The sequence below is a fragment of the Mirounga angustirostris genome, unplaced genomic scaffold, assembly GCF_029215605.1.
Source record: "Mirounga angustirostris isolate CCGP_5_RB_7025 unplaced genomic scaffold, mMirAng1.0.hap1 SCAF_17, whole genome shotgun sequence".
NCBI lineage: Eukaryota > Metazoa > Chordata > Mammalia > Carnivora > Phocidae > Mirounga > Mirounga angustirostris.
Genome location: NW_026991725.1, coordinates 30,789,617 through 30,812,945, shown reverse-complemented (window position 1 = coordinate 30,812,945; position 23,329 = coordinate 30,789,617). Strand labels below are relative to the sequence as shown.

The window sequence follows — 23,329 nt, the reverse complement described above, 5'->3', positions numbered from 1 at the left end:
CTAGTAAAATCCATGCAGCCTGGGGTGCCTGGGTGGCTCATCAGTTAAGTGACCAACTCTTGATTTCAACTCAAGTCATGATTTTAGGGTTGTGAGATTGAGCCCCACATCAGGCTCTCCACTGAGTGTGGAGTCTGCTTAAGATTCTCTCTGCCCCTCTTCACTCCTCTCCTTCTCAAAAAACAAAAACAAAACAAAAAATCCATGCAGCCCAGTTCTATCTTCACAACACATTTCAGCAGCCAAAGGCCCACTAAAAAGCCATCACTAACAAATGACAAAAACTAATGGAAGCCCATTAAAAAAGATGTCATGTCTCATTATTTTCCTGCCATATTTACACAAACTCTTCCCTCAGTCTAAAATATCTTTCTCACTCTTTACTACCACCTTCAACCAACCAACCCTTACTGATCCTTCAAGATTTAGCTCAGGTATCACATCCTCTGATAATCTTTCTCTGGTGCTTCCAGGATATATTTGCAGCCTATTTACATTTTATAATAGTATTTGTTACACAACATTATAATTCTCATTTTACTTGACTCTTTCCACACTAGAATGTGAGCTCCTTTGGAAAAAGAAGTGTGTTCTATTATCTGTGTATCACCTAGCACAGTTTCAAGCACAGTAACTATTAAATGACTATCTGACTTATTAAATAAATGGATAATCAATGAATCAATTATTTATCAGTCCATTATTATCAGACACCCCCTGGTGACATGTAAACATATGATACAAAACATCTGCTAAATATATTTATAATGTTTAAAAGAAATCTACATTTTGCAGGTAACTGAATAGCACAGGAGGATTATATAATCAAAGCTATCCAAAAAAATTAAAAACTCAAGAAATTTAGGTCTCCTAACTTGAGAAGCCAATGCCCTTGACACTACAGAAACTATCTCTACACAGATAAGAAATGACTATTGGAAAAGAAAGGTAAGTTTGAAAAGAAAATAAATCCATTTTTCTCTTAGATTTTCACCAAACATACTAAAATATGACAATTTTAGAAATTTCTCATTTAATTTTCTTAGACTATCTCTTACCATAGACACCTGTAAGCAGTAATGATGGCAAAAGGCAAGAATCAGAAGAAAAAGAAGGAGAAATAAAGGATGAATCAGAAAACTGATATCCAAGAAAGATATATATACATATTAATTCAAATAACTCACTGTCTATACTAGCATGTTTTATCACTTCCTGAAAAGTTTCAGGGATTACAGGGATATCCATGCTATCCAAAACAGCAGCCAGTTCATCAGTTGCAACTCGACCACTTTTTATCCTACAGAAAATCTTCAAGGCATTTTGGAATGCTGCAAAAATACAATAAACAAAGAAATTATTTTACCATAAGAACCAATAGCTTTTCTTGGAGGAGCTGATTTTGTGTCAATAACCTACCAGGTTAGGCATAGGGTTTCCTAAAAATTTATCTGCAAGTAGGCATTTGCTCAATTCCGACCACATTTTTAGTATAAACTGTAATTTTTGCTATTATCACTACTGATATAATATGAGCAACAATAGCTGGTATTTATTAAATGCTATTTATATGCTGAGCATTGTGCTAAAAGCTTATGGGTATTGTGCTAAAAGGTGTGGGTTCTCTCATTATACCAGAGTCACCTCTTAGTTAAAACTTTTAACTAAAATAATTTCTTACCAGTGGTATAATCTATAATAGCAAGGCAGCTTAAACCAAAATTTGAGAGCATCATTAATTGCTTAAAAATGTAATTTTGAAAACATAGTATAAAAGAGAGAAGAATGGAGTAGATGTAAAATTTCTATTTCTCCATAGAAACTTCATTTTCTTTTTTTTTTTTTTTAAGATTTTATTTATTTGCCAGAGAGAGAGAGAGAGAGGAGGAACACAAGCAGGCAGAGGGAGAAGCAGGCTCCCTGCTGAGCAAGGAGCCCGATGTGGGACTCGATCCCAGGACCCTGGGATCATGACCTGAGCCGAAGGCAGACCTTTAACCAACTGAGCCACCCAGGCATCCCTAGAAACTTCATTTTCTTATGCTAACAGTCCTTAGTATCAAAAGTGAATTGGAAAGAACAGTTAGAAGAAAATATTCATATTAATGAGAGAATTTTCCCTAAACAAATGTCTTCCTTAAAACCTAAACAGATTGATATCTGGTCCTAATGCTGAATTTAAGTGCTCCTCAGACCACTGCAATCCTTAATTTAATTTGATAAGGAAACACAGTTCCCATAATCAATACCAGAGAGCAAATCACTTTATAGTCAGATCACATTTTCTTGGAATTCAAGATATAACGAGCAAACTGATCCACAAGGTTTTAGATTTGCACAGGCAGGGAGGAAGAACTGGGCATTATTCACTCATTCAACCAGTAGTTATTGATCAAGTGAGCAAAAGTGGCAGAGGAAGGACCGTTGAGAACCCTCTCCTCCATAAAAGCAATGAGAACACTGGCGAAAATTATCAGATCAACTTTTTTCAAAACTCTGGATATAAATCAAAGGCTTACAGCAATCCAAAGGGTGTTTTTTCAAGAAAAATGGCTGAATCTCAATAATAGTGAACTTTGTGGCATTTAACTTGCCATATTCTCATCTCACCATCCCAGCTTCCTAGGAACTTTGAAAACTAATAGCCTACAATCATGATGAAAAACAGCAGCCTGATAGCCAATGGAAAAGAATGAGGTTAGAACTTCTCATGAGAGACAATAGACTCTGAAAAACAAACTGAGGGTTCTAGAGGGGAGGGGGGTGCGAGGATGGGTTAGCCTGGTGGTGGGTATTGAGGAGGGCACATTCTGCATGGAGCACTGGGTGTTGTGCACAAACAATGAATCATGGAACACTTCATCTAAAACTAATGATGTAATGTATGGGGATTAACATAAGAATAAAATTTAAAAATATATATATATATAAAAAAAAAAAAAAAGAATGAGGTTAGAACTTCTTCAAAGCCCCATTCCCTAAGAACTATCATTATTAGACCTGTTTGGTGGTTCCATGGAAGACCTTACTTGCACAACCATCCTTATTTGACCTGACTCAAAATTTGCCCAAGGCAGAGTCTTTTCCCTGGGAGTACTCATCAAAAACAATCAGAGGCAATTAGTTAACTTATGAATGCCTGAAGCGGTGGGTAACAGTTGGAGCAAGCACTGGGTGTTATATGTAAGTAATGAATCACTAAAGTCTACTCCTGAAACCAATATTACACTATATGTTAACTAACTAGAATTTAAATAAAACTTGAAACAAACAACAACAAAAAGACAGATTCTGAAGTCCTGCTCTTCAATGTTATTGCTGCTCTTCTAATGACATACTAATTTTAAAAAGTCAAATAAACCCACAACTGTACAAAGAATAAAGATAAAAGCAACACAAATTTCCCATTCAGGGCATGTAAAAAATGATATATTTTGATTAATATCCTACTCAGATACCTTTCTACTTTTCTTTATGCACATCAATGATTGTGAACATTTCACCCAAATAAAACAGTACATACAGTCTACTATCTTTCCACCCAAAATATGTCATGGGCCTATTTCCAAGTCAATAAAAACAGTTGGAGCAAACAATAGGCTAGCAAACAAGCTTAAAAGGAAAATCTGGGGAATGAGATATCCATAGAGGCCTTTGAAAAGGCCTTTTCATATTCAAAAAATACGAAAAAAAAAACATATTCCTGAGCATCTAGATGGCCACACACATGGATAGGGCCATACCCAGGAAAACCTGAGCAGGTCCTGAACTCTCACCTCTGGCTTACATTGAGGATACACTTAAGAAGGAAATGAAGGCTAAGGAAGAGTTGAAAACTATCTGTCTGAGTGTTGAAGGCATGCTCCAATGCATGCACAGATCCCTCTGGTTCTCTTCTACCTAATAATTGATAACTAATTTTGCTTTATAAAGGCATCATAAAGATATAGGCACAGATATAAATATAAAATATAATACAAAAATAAGTATATATAAAATTTAAAAAAATAAGAAAAGTTATATTCATTGAGAAATTGTTTATAATACTAAGATAATTAAAACCAATTAAATATTCAATAATAAAGGATTAGTTAAATAAATTCTAGTATATCTACATTTTTCAGATACCATACAGCTATTAAAAAGTAATAGGCTGTCCCCCGGTGTTTGAAGCGCGTAGAGGAAGATGGAGACCGAGTCCGGGGCGCAAACATCAAATCAGACGCAAACAGATTCATTATCTCCATCCCCTAATCCTGTGTCACCTGTGCCTTTGAATAACCCAACAAGTGCCCCAAGATATGGAACAGTGATCCCTAATCGCATCTTTGTAGGAGGAATTGACTTTAAGACAAATGAAAATGATTTAAGAAAGTTTTTTTCCCAGTATGGGTCTGTAAAAGAAGTGAAGATTGTAAATGACAGAGCTGGAGTGTCCAAAGGGTATGGCTTCGTCACTTTTGAAACACAAGAAGATGCACAAAAAATTTTACAAGAGGCTGAAAAACTTAATTATAAGGATAAGAAACTGAACATTGGTCCAGCAATAAGAAAACAACAAGTAGGAAACCCTCGTTCCAATATAATGCCAGCAGCTGGAACAATGTATCTAACAACTTCAACTGGATATCCTTACACTTATCATAATGGTGTTGCTTATTTTCATACTCCAGAGGTAACTTCTGTCCCACCATCTTGGCCTTCACGTTCTATATCTAGTTCCCCTGTGATGGTAGCTCAGCCAGTTTATCAGCAACCTACATATCACTACCAGGCCCCTGCACAGTGTCTACCAGGACAGTGGCAGTGGGGTGTTCCTCAGTCTCCTGCCTCTTCTGCTCCATTCTTATACCTGCAACCTTCTGAGGTTATTTATCAACCAGTGGAAATTGCACAAGATGGTGGATGTGTTCCTCCTCCTCTATCTCTGATGGAAGCTTCAGTTCCAGAGCCTTATTCTGATCATGGAGTTCAAGTAACATATCACCAGGTTTATGCTCCAAGTGCCATCTCTATGACTGCACCTGTGATGCAGCCTGAACCAATTAAAGTAACCCTCTATCATTTATTAAAGCTGTTTCAGTCAGACACCAATGCAATGCTGGGAAAAAAGACAGTGGTTTCAGAGTTCTATGATGAAATGATGTTTCAAGACCCAACAGCAATGATGCAACAATTATTAACAACATCTCGCCAGCTAACATTAGGAGCCTATAAGCATGAAACAGAATTTGCAGAACTTGAAGTGAAAACCAGAGAAAAATTAGAAGCTGCGAAAAAAAAAAACAAGCTTTGAAATTGCAGAGCTTAAGGAGAGATTAAAGGCAAGTCGTGAAACTATAAATTGTTTAAAAAATGAAATCAGGAAACTTGAAGAAGATGATCAGACAAAAGACATATAAACAGTTCTAAGAGAGCTTGTTACTAAGCTAGCTGAAAATAAGGTGACTTTAAGGGAGAAATGGACCGCAAATGCCATGCTGTTTCTTAGAGAAACGACACGTGTAGGTGTTGACCACAGATTTCTAGCAATGGGGTCAAAGGATTCGTACTTTTCAAGCAATCTTTAAAGTGAATATATGTGTGTAATAAGAATGAATGCTGTATAGGCATTTTATCAACCCATTTTGGGGTAATTCTAATGATGTTAAGCACAATTTTAAAAAATTTTTGGCATTGTATGTATAGCTTATCCTTTTGACAGGCATCACAATTTCATAATAAAGTATAAGTTGTACAAATGTTGTACTTTCCTGGTAGAATTAGATGGTAAATTAACATGTGTATTTAATTTTTTAAGTTCTTACTGTCCCCATCCTCTTTTGTATCTGTTGTGCCCACTGCCCAATAAGTACTCAATAAATGTAGTTTATAGATCTTGAAAAAAAAAAAAAAAGTAATAGGCTGACCTACACCTACTGGCATGGAAAACCTTCCAAGACATATTATTCAGTTAAAAAAAAAATCATGCTAGACAATAATGTATTTGGCATGACCCCTTTCTCTTAAAGTAGAAGAGAATTCTATTTTTCCCTTTTATTTTCTTAGGATATCTTGATTCCTAACTGTATGCTTGATCTTTTCACTTGCCTCTGTAAGATTTAGGTCCTCTTGTTCTACTCTGCCTAGGAATTGGTAACTCATTTTGTCCTCCAAAATATATCAATATGCATACATACATATATATTCAAATTACATATAAAAATATTCCAAAGTCAACATTAAACTAACAATCTAGGAAGAATTAAAGAGCCTCTTTTACATATTTATATTCATATATTGCTTGGCTATTTTATAAAAATAGCATATTCAAGAATTAGGCATATTGTTTTAAGAGGTGAAAAAGATCTAACCAAAGAGGCAAAGAATCTGCATTCAGAAAACTATAAAATACTCATGAAAGAAATTGAGGAAGACACAAAGAAATGAAAAACGTTCCATGCTCATGGATTGGAAGAACAAATGTTGTGAAGATGTCAATGCTACCTAGAGCAATCTACACATTCAATGCCATCACTATCAAAGTACCATCCACTTTTTTCAAAGAAATGGAACAAATAATCCTAAAATTTGTATGGAACCAGAAAAGACCCCGAATAACCAGAGGAATGTTGAAAAAGAAAAGCAAAGCCGGCGGCATCACAATTCCAGACTTCAAGCTCTATTACAAAGCTGTCATCATCAAGACAGTATGGTACTGGCACAGAAACAGACACATAGATCAATGGAACAGAATAGAGAGCCCAGAAATAGACTCTCAACTCTACGGTCAACTAATCTTCGACAAAGCAGGAAAGAATGTCCAATGGGAAAAAGTCTCTTCAACAAATGGTGTTGGGAAAATTGGACAGCCACATGCAGAAGAATGAAACTGGACCATTTCCTCACACCACACACAAAAATAGACTCAAAATGGTTGAAAGACCTCAATGTGAGACAGGAGTCCATCAAAATCCTAGAGGAGAACACAAGCAGCAACCTCTTCGACCTCAGCCACAGGAACTTCTTCCTAGAAATATCACCAAAGGCAAGGGAAGCAAGGGCAAAAATGAACAATTGGGACTTCATCAAGATAAAAAGCTTTTGCAAAGCAAAGGAAACAGTCAACAAAACCAAAAGACAACCGACAGAATGGGAGAAGATATTTGCAAATGACATAACAGATAAAGGGCTAGTATCCAAAATCTATAAAGAACTTATTAAACTCGACACCCAAAGAACAAAAAATCCAATCAAGAAATGGACAGAAGACATGAACAGACATTTTTCCAAAGAAGACATCCAAATGGCCAACAGACACATGAAAAAGTGATCATCGCTCAGCATCAGGGAAATCCAAATCAAAACCTCAATGAGATACCACCTCAAACCAGTCAGAATGGCTAAAATTAGCACGTCAGGAAACAACAGATGTTGGCGAGGATGCAGAGAAAGGGGAACCCTCCTACACTGTTGGTGGGATGCAAGCTGGTGCAGCCACTCTAGAAATAGTATGGAGGTTCCTCAAAAAGTTGAGAACAGAGCTACCCTATGACCCAGCAATTGCACTACTGGGTATTTACCCCAAAGATACAAATGTAGTGATCTGAAGGGGTACGTGCACCCTGATGCTCATAGCAGCAATGTCCACAATAGCCAAACTATGGAAAGAGCCAAGATGTCCATCGACAGATGAATGGATAAAGAAGATGTGGTATACATACACAATGGAATATTATGCAGCCATCAAAAGGAATGAAATCTTGCCATTTGCAATGATGTGGATGGAACTGGAGGGTATTATGCTGAGCGAAATAAGCCAATCAGAGAAAGACATGTATCATATGACCTCACTGATATGAAGAATTCTTAATCTCAGGAAACAAACTGAGGGTTGCTGGAATGGTGGGGGGATAAGAAGGATGGGGTGGCTGGGTGATAGACATTGGGGAGGGTATGTGCTATGGTGAGCGCTGTGAATTGTGTAAGACTATTGAATCACAGACCTGTACCTCTGAAACAAATAATACATTATATGTTAAAAAAAAAAAAAAGAAGAAGAAGATAATAGGAAGTGAAAAACGAAGGGGGGGAAATCGGAGGGGGAGACAAACCATAAGAGACTATGGACTCTGAAAAACAAACTGAGGGTTCTAGAGGGGAGGGTGGTGGGGGGATGGGTTAGCCTGGTGATGGGTATTAAAGAGGGCACGTACTGAATGGAGCACTGGGTGTTACACACAAACAATGAATCATGGAACACTACATCAAAAACTAATGATGTGATGTATGGTGATTAACATAACATAATAAAAAATAAATAAATAAATAAATAAATAAATAAATAAGAGGTAAAAAATAAACTTGGGACTTTGTTAGTCTCAGAATATTTGACCATAAACAAAAATAAGGTTAAAATAGGAATCTGGGATTTGAAAAACAAAGGAATACATGGGGGCTAAACTGTGGCTTAAAAGGTAGGCAGCACTTAGGAACCCAAACACACATATAAATCTATAGTCAAGAAAAAGCTTGGTTTTCAAGGTGAAAACCAAGCAGACAAAGGGAGAACCAGGAGAAAACCAATGCTATAGGAGTTAATCAAAATGCCAAGTAGGAAGTAAGGATTAATAAAAGAAAAGCAAGCCAAGCATTTATCTATATTGTTAATTGCTGTATATGGTAGGCATTTAATAACATTTATTACATTAATGAATACATAAACATTAAGTTTTTCTTGCCTTTTGCTTGCTTATCCAGATATATGAAGACTATCGCATTCATACATCCTTCATTCTAAGAAAATACAGTGAGGTTGACTACAAAAATATATAATCCCAAGGACTGATTATAGGAACTTGATCTCTTGCCTAATGAAAACACCAAGGAACTGGGTTTTGTTTTGTTTTGTTTTAAACCAAGAAACTTAAAATTAGGTCATGAACACTAGAGATCTCAGACTTTTGGAAGCACTGTTTCTATCACTAACATGAATAGTTCTTCCAATCACTTTCTTTGCAATTTATATGTAGTGTAAACTAAAAGTTGTTAGGAGATCCATCAGCATCTGAAATTTTTTGGGAGAAATATAAGCAGTGAATAGAGTACTGTTAACATATAGAAGAAAACATGTGAGACTTCAAAGGGAAAAAAAGAAAAAACACACGAACAAAGGTGTGGAAATAAGAATGAAATTGGCATGTATAGAGAGTTTTGATTAACTGGAGCATGGGGTTCTTGCCTGGAAAAGATTCTACAGAGAAAGGAGGAATGGCAAGCAAAATTATGAGGAGGTGAGGATGCTAAGCATAAGAGCTTGGACTACATTCATTTGATCATAGGAAGAACATCTAAATTTCTGAGCAGGTGAATGACATGACAAAAATCACATTAAGAAAATTAATCTAGGGCACCTGGGTGGCTCAGTCAGTTAAGCATCTGCCTTCGGCTCAGGTCATGATCCCAGGGTCCTGGGATCGAGCCCCCACATCGGGCTACCTGCTCAGTGGGGAGCCTGCTTCTCCCTCTCCCTCTACCTGCTGCTCCCCCTGCTTGTGCTCTCTGTCTCACTCTCTCTCTCAAAATAAATAAATAAAATCTTTTAAAAAAAGAAAAGAAAATTAATCTAGCAGTTGTGTGCATCCAATGGAGATTAGAGAAAGAAAATTAGGATACCATGGAAGTGATCCACACTTTTAGTTCCTTTTATGAAATAACTCATGTCTAATTTTTCTCAACCTAGACTCCTGGGGGGAAAAGTACTTAAAAGATTCTGAAAAAAATGTAAATTCATATAACCACCCCACCTTAAAATCAGTTACAATCAAAATCATTCTGTTCTTTAATTTTGAAGAATCTTTTTTTTTTTTACCTGGATCCCGAGAGACCAAATAACAAACATCGTTCACAGCCTTAAGGAAATCTGAAAAGTCCAGCATTCCATTAACTATAATAATGGTTCAGAAACAGAAGGAAAAAAACTGCATTAGCAAACTCACTAAGAACATGAGATAAAAATGCAAACTAAAAATGTGAATAGAATTGACTGATATTAGAATACCATAGTCTTTACACAAGGATAGTCAACATTAACATTAAATATAGAATGTAAAAAGAAAATTTATCAGAAAAAAATTCACATATTGTAATTATATAATAAATAGTGTTCAGCAATAATACGAATGATATAGACTAGAATTAAAGATACTGCAGTGCTCTTTGCTCAAAGCTCTAATTTTTATATTTGTAATTAGGTGCAAAAAAAAATCATGCAACATGTCAATTTTACACACATAATGGTGTTACCTTGAAAGAATAGGACTGATTTGATTGTGTTCTAGAAAAGCCCTCTATACCCATGGTTTTGGGGGAGATTGTGGATCCAATTGAGATTCTAATGAAAGCTTTGCCTCACATTGTTCCATCTCCCTCTCTCCTGTCCTCCTTTCCTCTCTCTCCTCTCTCTCACTCGCTCTCATTACATACACGTACACAAAGTACATTAAAACAAATGCACAAAATATTGCACAATATTAAACCAATCCTTAACCCCCCAAAATCATCTCATTTCTCAAGCAAAAAGTAATGCCTATTTCTTAAAAGAAGAAAAAAAGAAATCTAAATTGTACAAATGAAAATTTCAGTAAGAAATCTTTGGCTTGAATGAGAAGTTTAAATTATGACTTTTCTTGCATGATAATGCACAGGTCATGTCTAATAGCAACTAGAGTTGAAAATCCAGATTTACAAAGTATGACAAAACACAGAATCAGGGTTCTTAAATCCCATTTTCTAGACAAGTATAGATCTGTGTCAAGGAACATCTGAATTTTTCAAGATTCTTCAAGTTAAGTAACTACGAAGTCATTTCCCTCTTCATTTAGTAAATGAGGCCAACTTTGAAAGGGTTTATCTATTTCAGAAGAAAATTATTATAAACCCACAATTCAATTTAATGTCATCTGAACAAAGTAACCTATAAAAGAACATTTCAATGCTTCCAGCAGTCTGCAGGCTTCTAACGTCAGAGAAATTGACAAGGCTTAGTGGTTCTCATTTCTAAACCACAGAAACACTTTCTCTAATATTGGAAAGTTTGTCAAGTTGTCTGCCTCAAAACTTCTTTTTCAGTATAATAACTTGAGAGGGGTTTCTCCTTCAAAAAACAATGAAACATCTGCACAAATTTCAATCAACTAGTTTGACTTGTTTTCCGACTTCTATGTGACCTAAGGTTAAACAAAAACCTTTTAGATAAAACATCAAAAGTACAATCCATAAAAGAAATAATTGTAGACTAGACTTCTTCAGAAGTATGAACTTATGCTTTTTGAAAGACATTCTTCAAAAAATGAAAAGACAAGCCATACACTTGAAGAAAATATTTACTAATCACATATGTAGTAAAGGACATATTCAGAATATATACTTACAAAATGCAATAATAAGAACACAAACACATTTTTAATGGGCATAAGATATACAGATAGCAAATAAGCACCATTTGATCATTCAGGAAGTGCAAATTAAAACCACAATGAGTTAATACCATACAACTATTAGAATGACTACAATTTTTAAAGGCCCACCCATTCCAGGATTGGCAAGGATGAGGAGCAACTGGAACTCTCATATATTGCTCATGGCAATGTAAAATAATTTAGCTGCTTTGCAAGCACAGTTTAGCAGTTTCTAAAAAATTTAACTATATATCTACCATATGACCCAATCTTCTACCACCAGGTATTTACCCAAGATAAATGAAAGCATAGCAGCACACATAGACATACAAATGAATGTTTACACCAGCTTTATTAGTAATAAATAAAAACTGGAAACAACCCAAATGTCCATCATTAGTGAATGGATAAACAAATTATGGCATATCCACAAAAGAGATTACTACCTAGCAACAAAAAGAAATAAACTTATATGTATAAAAGCATAGATTAATCTCAATATAATTAAGCTGAATGAAAGAAATCAGACTAAAAAATGAGTACTTACTGCATGATCCCATTTATATAAAATTCTAGAAAGTGCAAACAGTCTGTAGTGACAGAAGCAGATTAGTGTTTACTTGGAGAGTGGTGAGGGGGCTTGTGGAGAGAGAATGAGGACTTACAAAGGGGTAGGAATAAGAGGTATTGAGTTTTCATAAGTATATACATATGTCAAAATTTTCAAACTGTATACTTTAAATATTCTGATTATACCTCAGTAAAACTATAAAATATTCAGATAATTTTAAAATCCACTGGTATTATAACCAATTATGAAAAAAAGTACAAAGGTGGTGTCAAAAAATTAAAAACAGAACTACCATATCATCCAGCAAGCTCACTTCTATATATATATCCAAAGGAAATAAAAGCACTATCTCAAAGAGATATGTGCACTCCATATTCATTGCAGCATTATTCACAATAGCCATGAAATGGAAACAGCCTAAATGCTCACCAACAGGTGAATAGATAAAGAAAATGTGATATCTATATAACTATATCTATACTTATATGATATATTTTGGGGTGTGGAGGAAATGGGCAGATGTTTATCAAAGGATACAAACTTTAGGTATAAGATGAACAAGTTCTGGGAATCTAATTTACAGCACGGTGACTACAGTTAATAATACTACATTGTGGGCGCCTGGGTGGCTCAGATGGTTAAGCATCTGCCTTCGGCTCAGGTCATGATCCCAGAGTCCTGGGATCGAGTCCCGCATTGGGCTCCCTGCTCAGCGGGGAGCCTGCTTCTCCCTCTGCCTCTCTCTTTGTCTCTTATGAATAAATAAATAAAATCTTTAAAAAAAGATAATACTACATTGTATATTTGAAATGTGCTGAGAGAGTAGATCTTAAGAGATCTTAGTGTTCTCATCACATACACACAAAAAAGTAACTACGTGAGGTGATGGACGTGTTATTTACTTGATTATGGTAACATTTCACAATGTATATGTATACCAAATCATGTTGTACACCTTAAATATATACAATATACACAATTTTGTCAATTATATCTCAATAAAGCTGGATGAAATAATATAATTTGACATAAACCATTTTCCTATGGATATATGCATATCCTATGACCCAGCTTCTTCATTTCTAGGAATCTATCCTATAAAAATATTTACACAGATGTCCAAGAATTAATGAATAAGAATGTTCTTTGTAGCATTATTTGTTATAGCAAAAATTTTAGAGGTGATTTCACCATTAATCAATATGCGCCAATTAAAATGTATATAACAAATAGCCAGGAAGAATACCTACCAGATTATTAACAGTGTTTACCATGAGGAATTATATAGAAAGATTAGGGTGAAGAGGTAATTTTCATTTTGTAATTTCTAAACTTCCAAAAGCTAAAAATACTAAATTAAAACAAAAAAACTTAACTTCACATATGAAACTTCTTCATGTATTTGTAATTATCACCAAGATATTCAATGTAGGCTTATATTTTTTCAATGTAAAAATTAATGAGCAAAAATTTAAACTAACATATATCATCTAAAATTGGTTGTATGGCCACTAATCGCAAAGCAGCAGAAAGAGAAGTTAAGAAAACAATCCCATTTAAATCACACCAAAAATAATAAAATACCAGGAATAAACTTAACCAAGGAGGTAAAAGACCTGTATTCTGAAAACAATAAAACACTGGTGGAAGAATTTGAAGACAACACAAACAAATGGAAAGACATTCCATGCTCATGGATTAGAAGAACAAATATTGTTAAAATGTCCATATTATCCAAAGCAATCTACAGATTTAATGCAATTCCTATCAAAATACCAACAGCATTTTTCATAGAACTAGAACTAATAGTCCTAAACTTTGTATGGAGCCACAAAAGACTCCAAATAGCCAAATCAATCTTGAAAAAGAAAAACAAAGCTGGAGATATCATAATTTCAGATTTCAAGTTATATTACAAAGCTGTAGTAATCAAAACAGTATGGTACTGGCACAAAAATAGACACATACAGATCAATGGAACAGAATAGAAAACCCAGAAATGAACACACAAATATATGGTCAATTAATCTTCAACAAAGCAGACAAGAATATGCAATAGCAAAAAGTCTCTTCAACAAATAGTGTTGGAACTGGACAGCAACATGCAAAAGAATGAAACTGGACCACTTTCTTACACCATACACAAAAATAAACTCAAAATGGATTAAGGACTTAAATGTAAGACCTGAAACCATAAGAATCCTAATAAAGAGCACAGGCAATAATTTCTCTGACATCAGCCATAGCAACATCTTTCTAGATATATTTCCTCAGACAAGGGAAACAAAAATAAAAATAAGCTACTGGAACTCTGTCAAAATAAAAAGATGGCTGGAACAGTGAAGGAAAGAATCAACAAAACAAAAATACGACCTACTGAATGGGAGAAGGTATTTGTAAATGCATATCCAATAAAGGGTTAGTATCCAAAATATATCAAGAACTTATACAACTCAACACCAGAAAAACAAATAATCCAAACAAATTTAAAAATAGGCAGAAGACATGAACAGACATTTCTCCAAAGAAGACATACAGATGGCCAACAGACACATGAAAAGATGCTCAACATCACTCATCATCAGGGAAATACAAATCAAAACCACAATGAGATATCATCTCACACCTATCAGAATGTCTAAATTCAAAAACACAAGAAATAAAAAGCATTGGCGATGATGTGACTAAAAAGGAAACTTCATGCAATGTTGTTGGCAATGCAAACTGGTGCAGCCACTGTGGAAAACCATATGGAGTTTCCTCAAAAAATTAAAAATAGAACTACCATATGATCCAGTAATCACACTACTATAAAGAATATGAAAACATTAATGCAAAGGCATATATGCATCCCTATATTTATTGCATTATTTACAATAGCCAAATTATGGAAGCAGTTCACATGTCCATCAACAGATGAATGGACAAAGAAGATGTGGTATATATATACAATGGAATATTATTCAGCCATAAAAAGAATGAAATCTTGCCATTTGCAAAAACATGGATGGAGCTAGAGAGTAGAATGCTAAGTGAAATAAGCCAGTCCGAGGAACACAAATACCATATGATTTCATTCATATGCGGAATTTAAGAAACAAAACAAATGAACAAAGTGGGGAGAAAAGGACAAACCAAGAAACAGATCCTTAACTTTAGAGAACAAACTGGTGGTTACCAGAGGAAAGGTGGACGGGAGGTAGGTGAAATAGGTGAAGGGTATTAAGAGTACACTTATCTTGATGAGCACTAAGTAATATATGGAATTGTTGAATCACTATATTGTACACCTGAAATCAATATAACACCATATGTTAACAACACTGGAATTAAAATGAAATAAAAACAAATATGATAGTTTAGAGTAGACTTTCATCTTTCTATCCTTCAGTTTCCCCAATGGTAAATCCAGGTAATTGGAAGAAGCTACATCTAATGTCTTGAATACCTAAAGTTCTACAGTTTTATTGCTTTGGATTTCTAATAACAATATTACCTAAAAACCTTAAAAATTTCACATTCTTTGACCTAGCAATTTCAACTTTAGCTATCTTTTGTCTGATGGGAAAGAAAACACTGCTTGTAACTATAAGAATATTAGAAATAATTTATATTTATATAGATTTTTTGTTATATAGGTTATTTTTCAAAACAATTTGTTTTCATTTTTTGATCTGTCCCACAGAATAACTCACAGTCATTTAAAAGGGAGCTATACTTAGATCTATACTTACATGGAAAGTTGACTAACATATAATGTTAACAGAAAAAGGTAACAAAACTGTATGCATATAAGTCCATATATATTTTTTTAAATTATGTGTTCATGCATGTGTATATACCACATTTACACACACACTCATATGCTTAGAAAAATCCTAGAAAAATACACGCAAAAATACCAAAGTTCAGCTCTATGTAGTGGGATTACACATAAGTTTTATTTTCTTCTTTATATTCTCCTGTGCTTCCAGAGAATGAAGTTATTTCCACTTTGAATAATTATTTTAATATAAATCTCAAAAAAATCATCAAGAAAATTAACATACGGAGAAATAAACATGTCAGAAAGAATAGAGCTGCTTCTTAACCTTTCTAAAAGTTTTATTTATTTTTATCATTTTATTTTTATACCCTCTGAAAGCTGTCTACATTAGACACTCAAAAAATGTTGGGATGACTTGGATAGATGGACAGATGGATACCTACACAGTATTGCAACTTGTCAATTCAATACTATTAGATTGCTTAGTAACATTCTATTGGTGGTCCATACCTATCCTAGGATTTTCCATCTACAAATCTTCTATAATAATAAATCCACATCTTATATTTGAGCAGCTTGATGCTTTCAACCTTAGAGTATTACTTTGCATTTATGTGTACTGAATTTATTTTATTTCTGGCCACCCCTTCAACTTATCTATGCCATTTTTATTCTAAACTTGTCTCTCCTCCTTAACAAGCTTGGAATGGTCTATAAATGTAATCAGTTCCCTATTATCTACTTCTTTGATTAAAGTATTGGACACCGACTACAAAAGAATAATTATTTTCTAAGTGATTTCAAATGAAATTATTAGGATTTTTATTTACATTTCCTTGGCTACTGATGATGGAACATATTTTTATATGATTATTGGCTATACATATTTTCTTTTATGTGTAATACTTGTCCATGTGTCTTACCCATTTTTCTATTCTATTATTACTGATTTGTATGAGTTCTTTACACATTCTGTAAATTAATTCTTCGCCAGTTCTGTGAATTGCAAATATTTCCAAGTTTGTAACTTGTCTTTTTACTTTAAGGTGTCTTGATAAATAAAAGTTCTTAATTTTATATTAATTTTTATAATAATTTTATATTAATCTGTTTTTATACTCAAACATTTTTGCCTTAAGAAACTTTCCCTATCCCATGTAATTAGCAAAAATCAAAAGTCTAAAAATACCAAATGTTGATGAAAGTATGTCATAATCCAATCCAGTAATTAACAATCCAATTATGTACCTGAGGCCCAATTTTTAATATCATTATCATAAATGTGCAAAAAAACAGTTTTTATAACATATTATAATGCTTAGCTTTCCTATAATTTGCAATTAATCTAACCAACATATAACTTATATCTATGTTTGCAGACCTTAAACTAATAATGAAAACATAAAACTTACCATCAATATCAATAGTCTTTAGTGCCTTTCGCATTTCTGAATCACTTATAGAAATCTTCAAGGTATGATGGATCATTGGCAGATCATTCACATAAATCTTACCACTTTGAATTTTGCTGAAAATTTTACAGGCCTTCTGAAGTGCTAAACACACACACCAAAACAGTTAATTCAAATGAATAATTATCCTTATCCCTGATACACCCTCTCTCAAGGAAAAACAACAATAATCACTAAAAGAAGAAAGAGGATCAAATCTTTGTGTTCTAATCCTTTGCTTTAAAATGGATCTTGTGACTTATTTAGGTCTGTCAAGGGTGAATGGCCTCTAAATCTGTTCTAAAGGACTCTCAGAAACTGTGAGAAAGTCATGCAAAATTCACATCGTTAAGGCTTCCACAACTTTACCTAGGAATGTTAAATCCTTCTTCCATGCTCCCATACCACTTGGTATGTATCTAAGTCAAAGCTCTTGGTATTGTGACTGTTTGCATGTTAATATTCCTCACTAAACTGTCAACTTTTAGGGGGCAAGATTTTTCATTCTTCAAGTGCCAGTGTCTAATTCAGGATAGATCCTCAAAAAATGTCTGCTGAGTTGAATTTAGTTCAGTGGATACAACATGTAATTTTCAGAAAAACAGGTGCTGGATGACAGGGCTAAATACCAGAGAAAGACTAAAATATTGATAATAATGATTTTAATAATAGGAGTTTTAATAGAGTATTGGAGATGGAAACCAGGTTTCAGTGTTATGGGAAGTAAATAAATAATTAAGGAAAACAACTCTGAAGAAGCTTCTTTGAAAAGCAGAGTATAAAGTTGACATAGTCCTGGGGCACCTAGGTGGCTCAGTCAGTTAAGTGTCTGACTCTTGGTTTCTGCTCAGTTCATGATCTCAGGGTTGTGAGACATAGCCCTGCATTGGCTCCATGCTCAGCAGGGAATCTGCTTGAGATTCTCTCTCTCCCTTTCCCTTTGCCCCTCCCCCTGCTCTCTCTCTCTCAAATAAATAAATATATCTTTAAAAAATTTTACATAGTCCCTGAGGAAGCAGAAGAAAACTGCAGGAAAGAAAATCAAGAGTGAAGGGATTAGTCTCATGAAAGGGCATTTTCTCCAATGAGACCAAAGGGAAGGCCATGGATGTTGTTTACAATCCTAAGAGTTCTCCCCACAAGGAAAAATGTTTTCCTTTTTTTCCGTATTTACATGAGATGACAGATATTAACTAAACTTACTGTGGTAATCATTTCACAATGTATGTAAGTCAAGTCATTATGCTGCACACCTTAAACGTATACAGGGCTACATCTTAATTATATCCCAATAAAACTGGGGGACAAAAGATGCCTAGTATAAGGGCTCCTGCCTGGCTCAGTTACTAGAACATGCAACATCTTGAGGTTGTGAGTTTGAGCCCCAAATTGGGCATAGAGATTACTTAAAAAAAATGTCTAATATGATGACCAGAGTTAAGGTAAGTGGAAAAATATGCCAAATGACTCTATAAATATAGAGGAGAGGCCCAAGATTTGGGAGAACTCAGTGTCAAGAAGTGAAGGGTACTATGATTCTTAATATTAAGATACCAAGAACTAAATCCCAGTAAAATCAGTGACTCCAGTGCTTACTAATATATTCATTGGGTGTAATATCCAGACTTTTTTCCCAAAAAATTTGAACTAGAATAAGCACATATATTATTATTTTGCCTATCATCAATACAACAAGAAGATATTCATGAATACTTAGTTTAGTTTACTTATGCCTTGCTCACGGCATTTGCCATATCATGTAATATTAGTTGATATTATATGCCATTAGGAGTAAAGAGATACTAACCACTGAAACAATTCTTAATAAAGCACACAATCAGGAAATTAATTCAAGAAATTCTAGAACTTGGGCGCCTGGGTGGCTCAGATGGTTAAGCGTCTGCCTTCGGCTCAGGTCATGATCCCAGGGTCCTGGGATCGAGTCCCACATCGGGCTCCCTGCTCCTTGGGAGCCTGCTTCTCCCTCTGCCTCTCTCTCTCTCTCTCTCTCTGTCTCTCATGAATAAATAAATAAAAATCTTCAACAAAAAAAAAAAAAAAAGAAATTCTAGAACTTATTATTACCACTTAATTCTTGTGAGTATAAGTCTCCTTGAGGTACTTGATTATATAATGTCTTGTAGAGGCTAGAAATCATTTCCCTTTTCCTGTCAAAGAAACAGCCACATTAGAAAGCAGCACAAAAACAAAACAAAACACCACACACACACACGCACACACACACACACACAATATTTATGCCATTTTTCCATTAAAATATTAACAAACCTATCCACTACATCAAAAACTAATGATGTATTGTATGGTGACTAACATAACATAATTAAATTAAATTAAATTTAAAAACAAAAACAAAAATAAAAACAAACCTATCAATGGATTGAGATTCTCCAGTGTCTTACTCCACAAAAACCTTTCTTAAAGAACTGTCCAAGTGATAGTGAATTATATATTCTTTACCCCAGAACTCCCACCTTGCTTCTTTCTGCTCTATGGAGCAGAATTTATCCTAGTCAGTAAGTAGTGGCCGTGACCCACAATCCTTTGGCTGTGGTCCAATTATTGCTACCCTTAATTCAAGTCACAGCAAATTTTTAGAAAGTTATTATAGGAAGGAAAAACAAGAATATCTTTAAACAGCAAAGAATCCCAGGTTCCACAACCTGTCAGTAAAACAATTTGAAAAGATGATTTATCTAATCCCATAACACATAAATAACTGAAATCATAAAATGTTAGTGTTAGAAGAAATCTCCAGAGTCCATCTAGTACAAGATTCTTGTACAGATGTGGAGACTGAGGCCCAGAGATATAAAGTGAATTGTACAAGAGCCTAAGCTAGCATGTGAGGTCAATAAATACTCAATTCTAAGTCTTTCATTTCCATATACAGTGGGCTCAGCTCTACACCATCCTTCCTAAGAGCAGAGTCTTACTTTGCACAAACTACTTTGCATACTTATGTGGAAAGGATAGATGATTCCAAAAAGAAAAACCCAAGTCTGAATGCAACATTTAGGGTAAAAAATACGATGACTTAAATACCGAATAATTGAGGAAGATGTACAAAAGGGTGATAAAGTCTTATGAACACTGTACTGATTCGGCAACTTGAATAAAGAGTTTTCTTCCCTAGTCATCTTCTCCTTCAACAGCTTCACTGAGGAAGAGGCAATCTAGAGCCAAATACAAGAACGTTGGTGACTGAGATCACGTTGATAAACCAGCATTATTGGACAATAAACCTGTTATAAGATAGGCTCCTCATATCATATCTAGGCTCCTCACTGATGTAAAATTGCTTTTCGTAAGGAAATTAGTTTACATATACTAAAATTTGAAATAAACTATAAAATTTTTTTTGCAAAGCCACATTTTTCTAAATATGCAACTAAATCATCTCCTAATTAATATTAATATTGTGTCAATTTATAATAATGGATTTTACAAAGCAGGGCAAATCTATGGTACAGTGAAGACAAGACCACCAGATTCTGGCTATATATACAGGCTTTGACTATATGAGCAAAATAATGTAAAGAAGCAAAACAGTTATTCAAATAAAACAGGTAGTGGGACACCTGGGTGGTTCAGCCAGTTAAGCGGCTGCCTTCGGCTCAGGTCACGATCCCAGGGGTCTTGGGATCGAGTCCTGCATAGGGCTCCCTGCTCAGCGGGAAGCCTGCTTCTCACTCTGTCTGCTGCTCCCCCTGCTTCTACTCTCTCTCTCACACATAAATAAGTACACAAAAATCTTAAAAAAAAAAAAAAAACACAGGTAGTTACGTTTTAAATTATCCTTATGATTGAGAAAACGATCCACCTGACATGTATGTATAAACATGATTCAAAAGTGGCAAGTAGCTAGGTAGATAGAAAAGCGTCACTTTAGAAAATGAGGACTAGGGGTGCCTGGGTGGCTCAGTCAGTTAAGCGTCTGCCTTTGGCTCGGGTTGTGATCCCAGGGTCCCGGGATCGAGCCCCGCATCGGGCTCCCTGTTCCTCTGGAAGCCTCCTTCTCCCTCTCCCACTCCCCCTGCTTGTGTTCCCTCCCTCACTAGAAGTAAAAAATATAAGCAATGAAATTAAAATCTCAATAGACAGGTTAAACTGCAGATTAGATTCAGCTAGAGAAAGAAAAACTAGAAAACAGATGGGAGAAATTATCCAGACAAAAGAGAGTGTATCTAAGTACATCATATAGTGAGTGTAATAGGTTGAATGACAGCCCCACAAAAAGATATGTCCATATCCTAATTCTTGGAACCTATATATGTGACTTTATTTGGTAAAAGGTCTTTGCAGATGGAACAAAGTCAAGGATCTCAAGATGAGATCTACAATGATGTGCTTATAGAAGTAGAAGGAGACCTGAGATACAGACACAGGTAAGAAGACCATATACGGAGCAAGATGGAGGCCAAGACTGAATTTATGCTGCCACAGCCAAGGAATGCCTAGGGTCATTGTTATAACAGCAGAAGTATTAACAGAGAGCACAGTAATAAAAATAAAGATCTAATGGAGGAAAAGGGGGAAAATGTCATATTCTTCTGAAAGGGTTCCTTGTTATATTAAAAAAAAAAAAAAGGAAAGGAAGAAGAAAAGGAGGAAAGGGGGAGGAGGGGGAGAGGGAAGAAGAGGAAGAGGAAATATTTAAGACTGTGACATTTCAATACTTGAACTAAAATGTGATGGAATGTTTGAAAGCTAAAAACAACACTCAAAAGTAAAATAAATATTTTCAGATCATTATTTACCTCAGTTCTTTTAGTATGCAATTGTCCTTGAAAACTTTTCTTTCTCTTGATCTTTTTTTCTCCTGAAAAATCAGAGGATTTTTCTTCTCCACACAGGAATATTGTTGTTTCATTCCTAAATTGCACAGAAAATTGGAATAATTCCTGAATTGCTTTTTTCCTTACTTTTTGTTTTTTCATCTTTTATTTGCAGAATTTTCAAACATATACAAAAGTAGAGTAATTGATGATCTTCCCATGTACCCATCACCCAGCTTCAATAATGGGCAATCCTATTTCATCCATATCCCTATCCCTAATTCCATTTCTTATTATTTTGAAGCAAATTCCAACGTTATATTATTTCATGTGTAAAGATTTTAGTATGAATTTCTACAAGGTGTTTTTTCTTTTAAAAATATATTTGAAACACAATTATGATACCCAAAAAATTAATAATAATTTCTTAATATTATCAAACATAGTCAGTGTTCAAATTTCCAACTGTTTCATAAATGTCAACATTTTTTAACACTTTGCATCAGGATTCAATAAGGTCCCCATTACAGTTTGTTGATGTGTCTTTTTTTTTTTTAAGCTTTTATTTATTTGACAGAAAGAGAGAGACAGCGAGAGAGGGAACATAAGCAGGGGGAGTGGGAGAGGGAGAAGCAGGCTTCCTGCTGAGCAGGGAGCCCAATATGGGGCTCGATCCCAGGACCCTGGGATCATGACCTGAGCCAAAGACAGATGCTTAACTGACTGAACCACCCAGGTGCCCCTGTTGATGTGTCTTTTAAATCTCCATTTATCTATAGGTTCTCCTACCATGTCTTTTATCATCATGATCATCATCATGATCATCATCATCATCATCATTATTCTCAGGCAATTCGTCTTATAGATTTTCCAGTCTGGATTTTGCTAATTGTATTACCATGGTTGTAGGATTTTTTTTCAAGATTTTATTTATTTAGTTGTCAGAGAGAGAGAGAGAGAGCACAGGCAGGGGGAGCGGCAGGCAGAGGGAGAAGCAGGCTCCCCACTGAGGAAGGAGACCCATGTGGGATCATGACCAGAGCCAAAGGCAGACGCTTAACTGACTAAGCCACCCAGGCATCCCTGGTTGTAGGATTTTAAAGACTTAATCGGATTAACATTTTTTGTTTGTTTTTTTCGGCAAAACCACTATATAGATGCCGGTGCTTCCCACTGGGAGGCATATAATGTACAAGTGGTTCTCTAACTGTGGTATTAGCTGCTATATTTATACATAATAACTAGACTCAGCAAATCATCAGGGACTATAAAATATTTATACCTAAATCTATCATCATTCCTTC

At 34.9% G+C, this 23,329-nt stretch overlaps 2 protein-coding genes across 3 annotated transcripts in view; one reads left to right on the top strand and one right to left on the bottom strand.

The window, feature by feature from the left end:
* Positions 1–23,329, bottom strand: part of EFCAB13 (EF-hand calcium binding domain 13) — a 98,510-nt gene that overhangs the window by 60,318 nt on the left and 14,863 nt on the right. Inside the window, exons 2-4 of one of the 2 annotated variants that reach the window (XM_064582291.1) lie at positions 22,008–22,122; positions 19,312–19,394; positions 17,188–17,331 (exon numbers count right to left, since the gene is read on the bottom strand). In XM_064582291.1, coding sequence (XP_064438361.1) covers positions 17,188–17,331; positions 19,312–19,394; positions 22,008–22,120 — 340 coding nt within the window. In that variant the 5' untranslated portion in view covers positions 22,121–22,122. Of the gene's footprint in view, positions 1–17,187; positions 17,332–19,248; positions 19,395–20,292; positions 20,424–22,007; positions 22,123–23,329 lie in introns of those variants that run through there. The other variant, XM_064582292.1, reaches the window with a different exon arrangement.
* Positions 4,174–5,296, top strand: LOC123853624 (protein boule-like). Its single transcript, XM_045888195.2, has one exon. It carries the CDS (start codon positions 4,187–4,189, stop codon positions 5,294–5,296), a length of 1,110 nt encoding a protein of 369 aa, XP_045744151.2. The 5' UTR covers positions 4,174–4,186.

Excerpts from the sequence above, each read along its gene's own strand:
- LOC123853624 (XM_045888195.2), top strand. The coding sequence starts at position 4,187 with ATGGAGACCGAGTCCGGGGCGCAAACATCAAATCAGACGCAAACAGAT.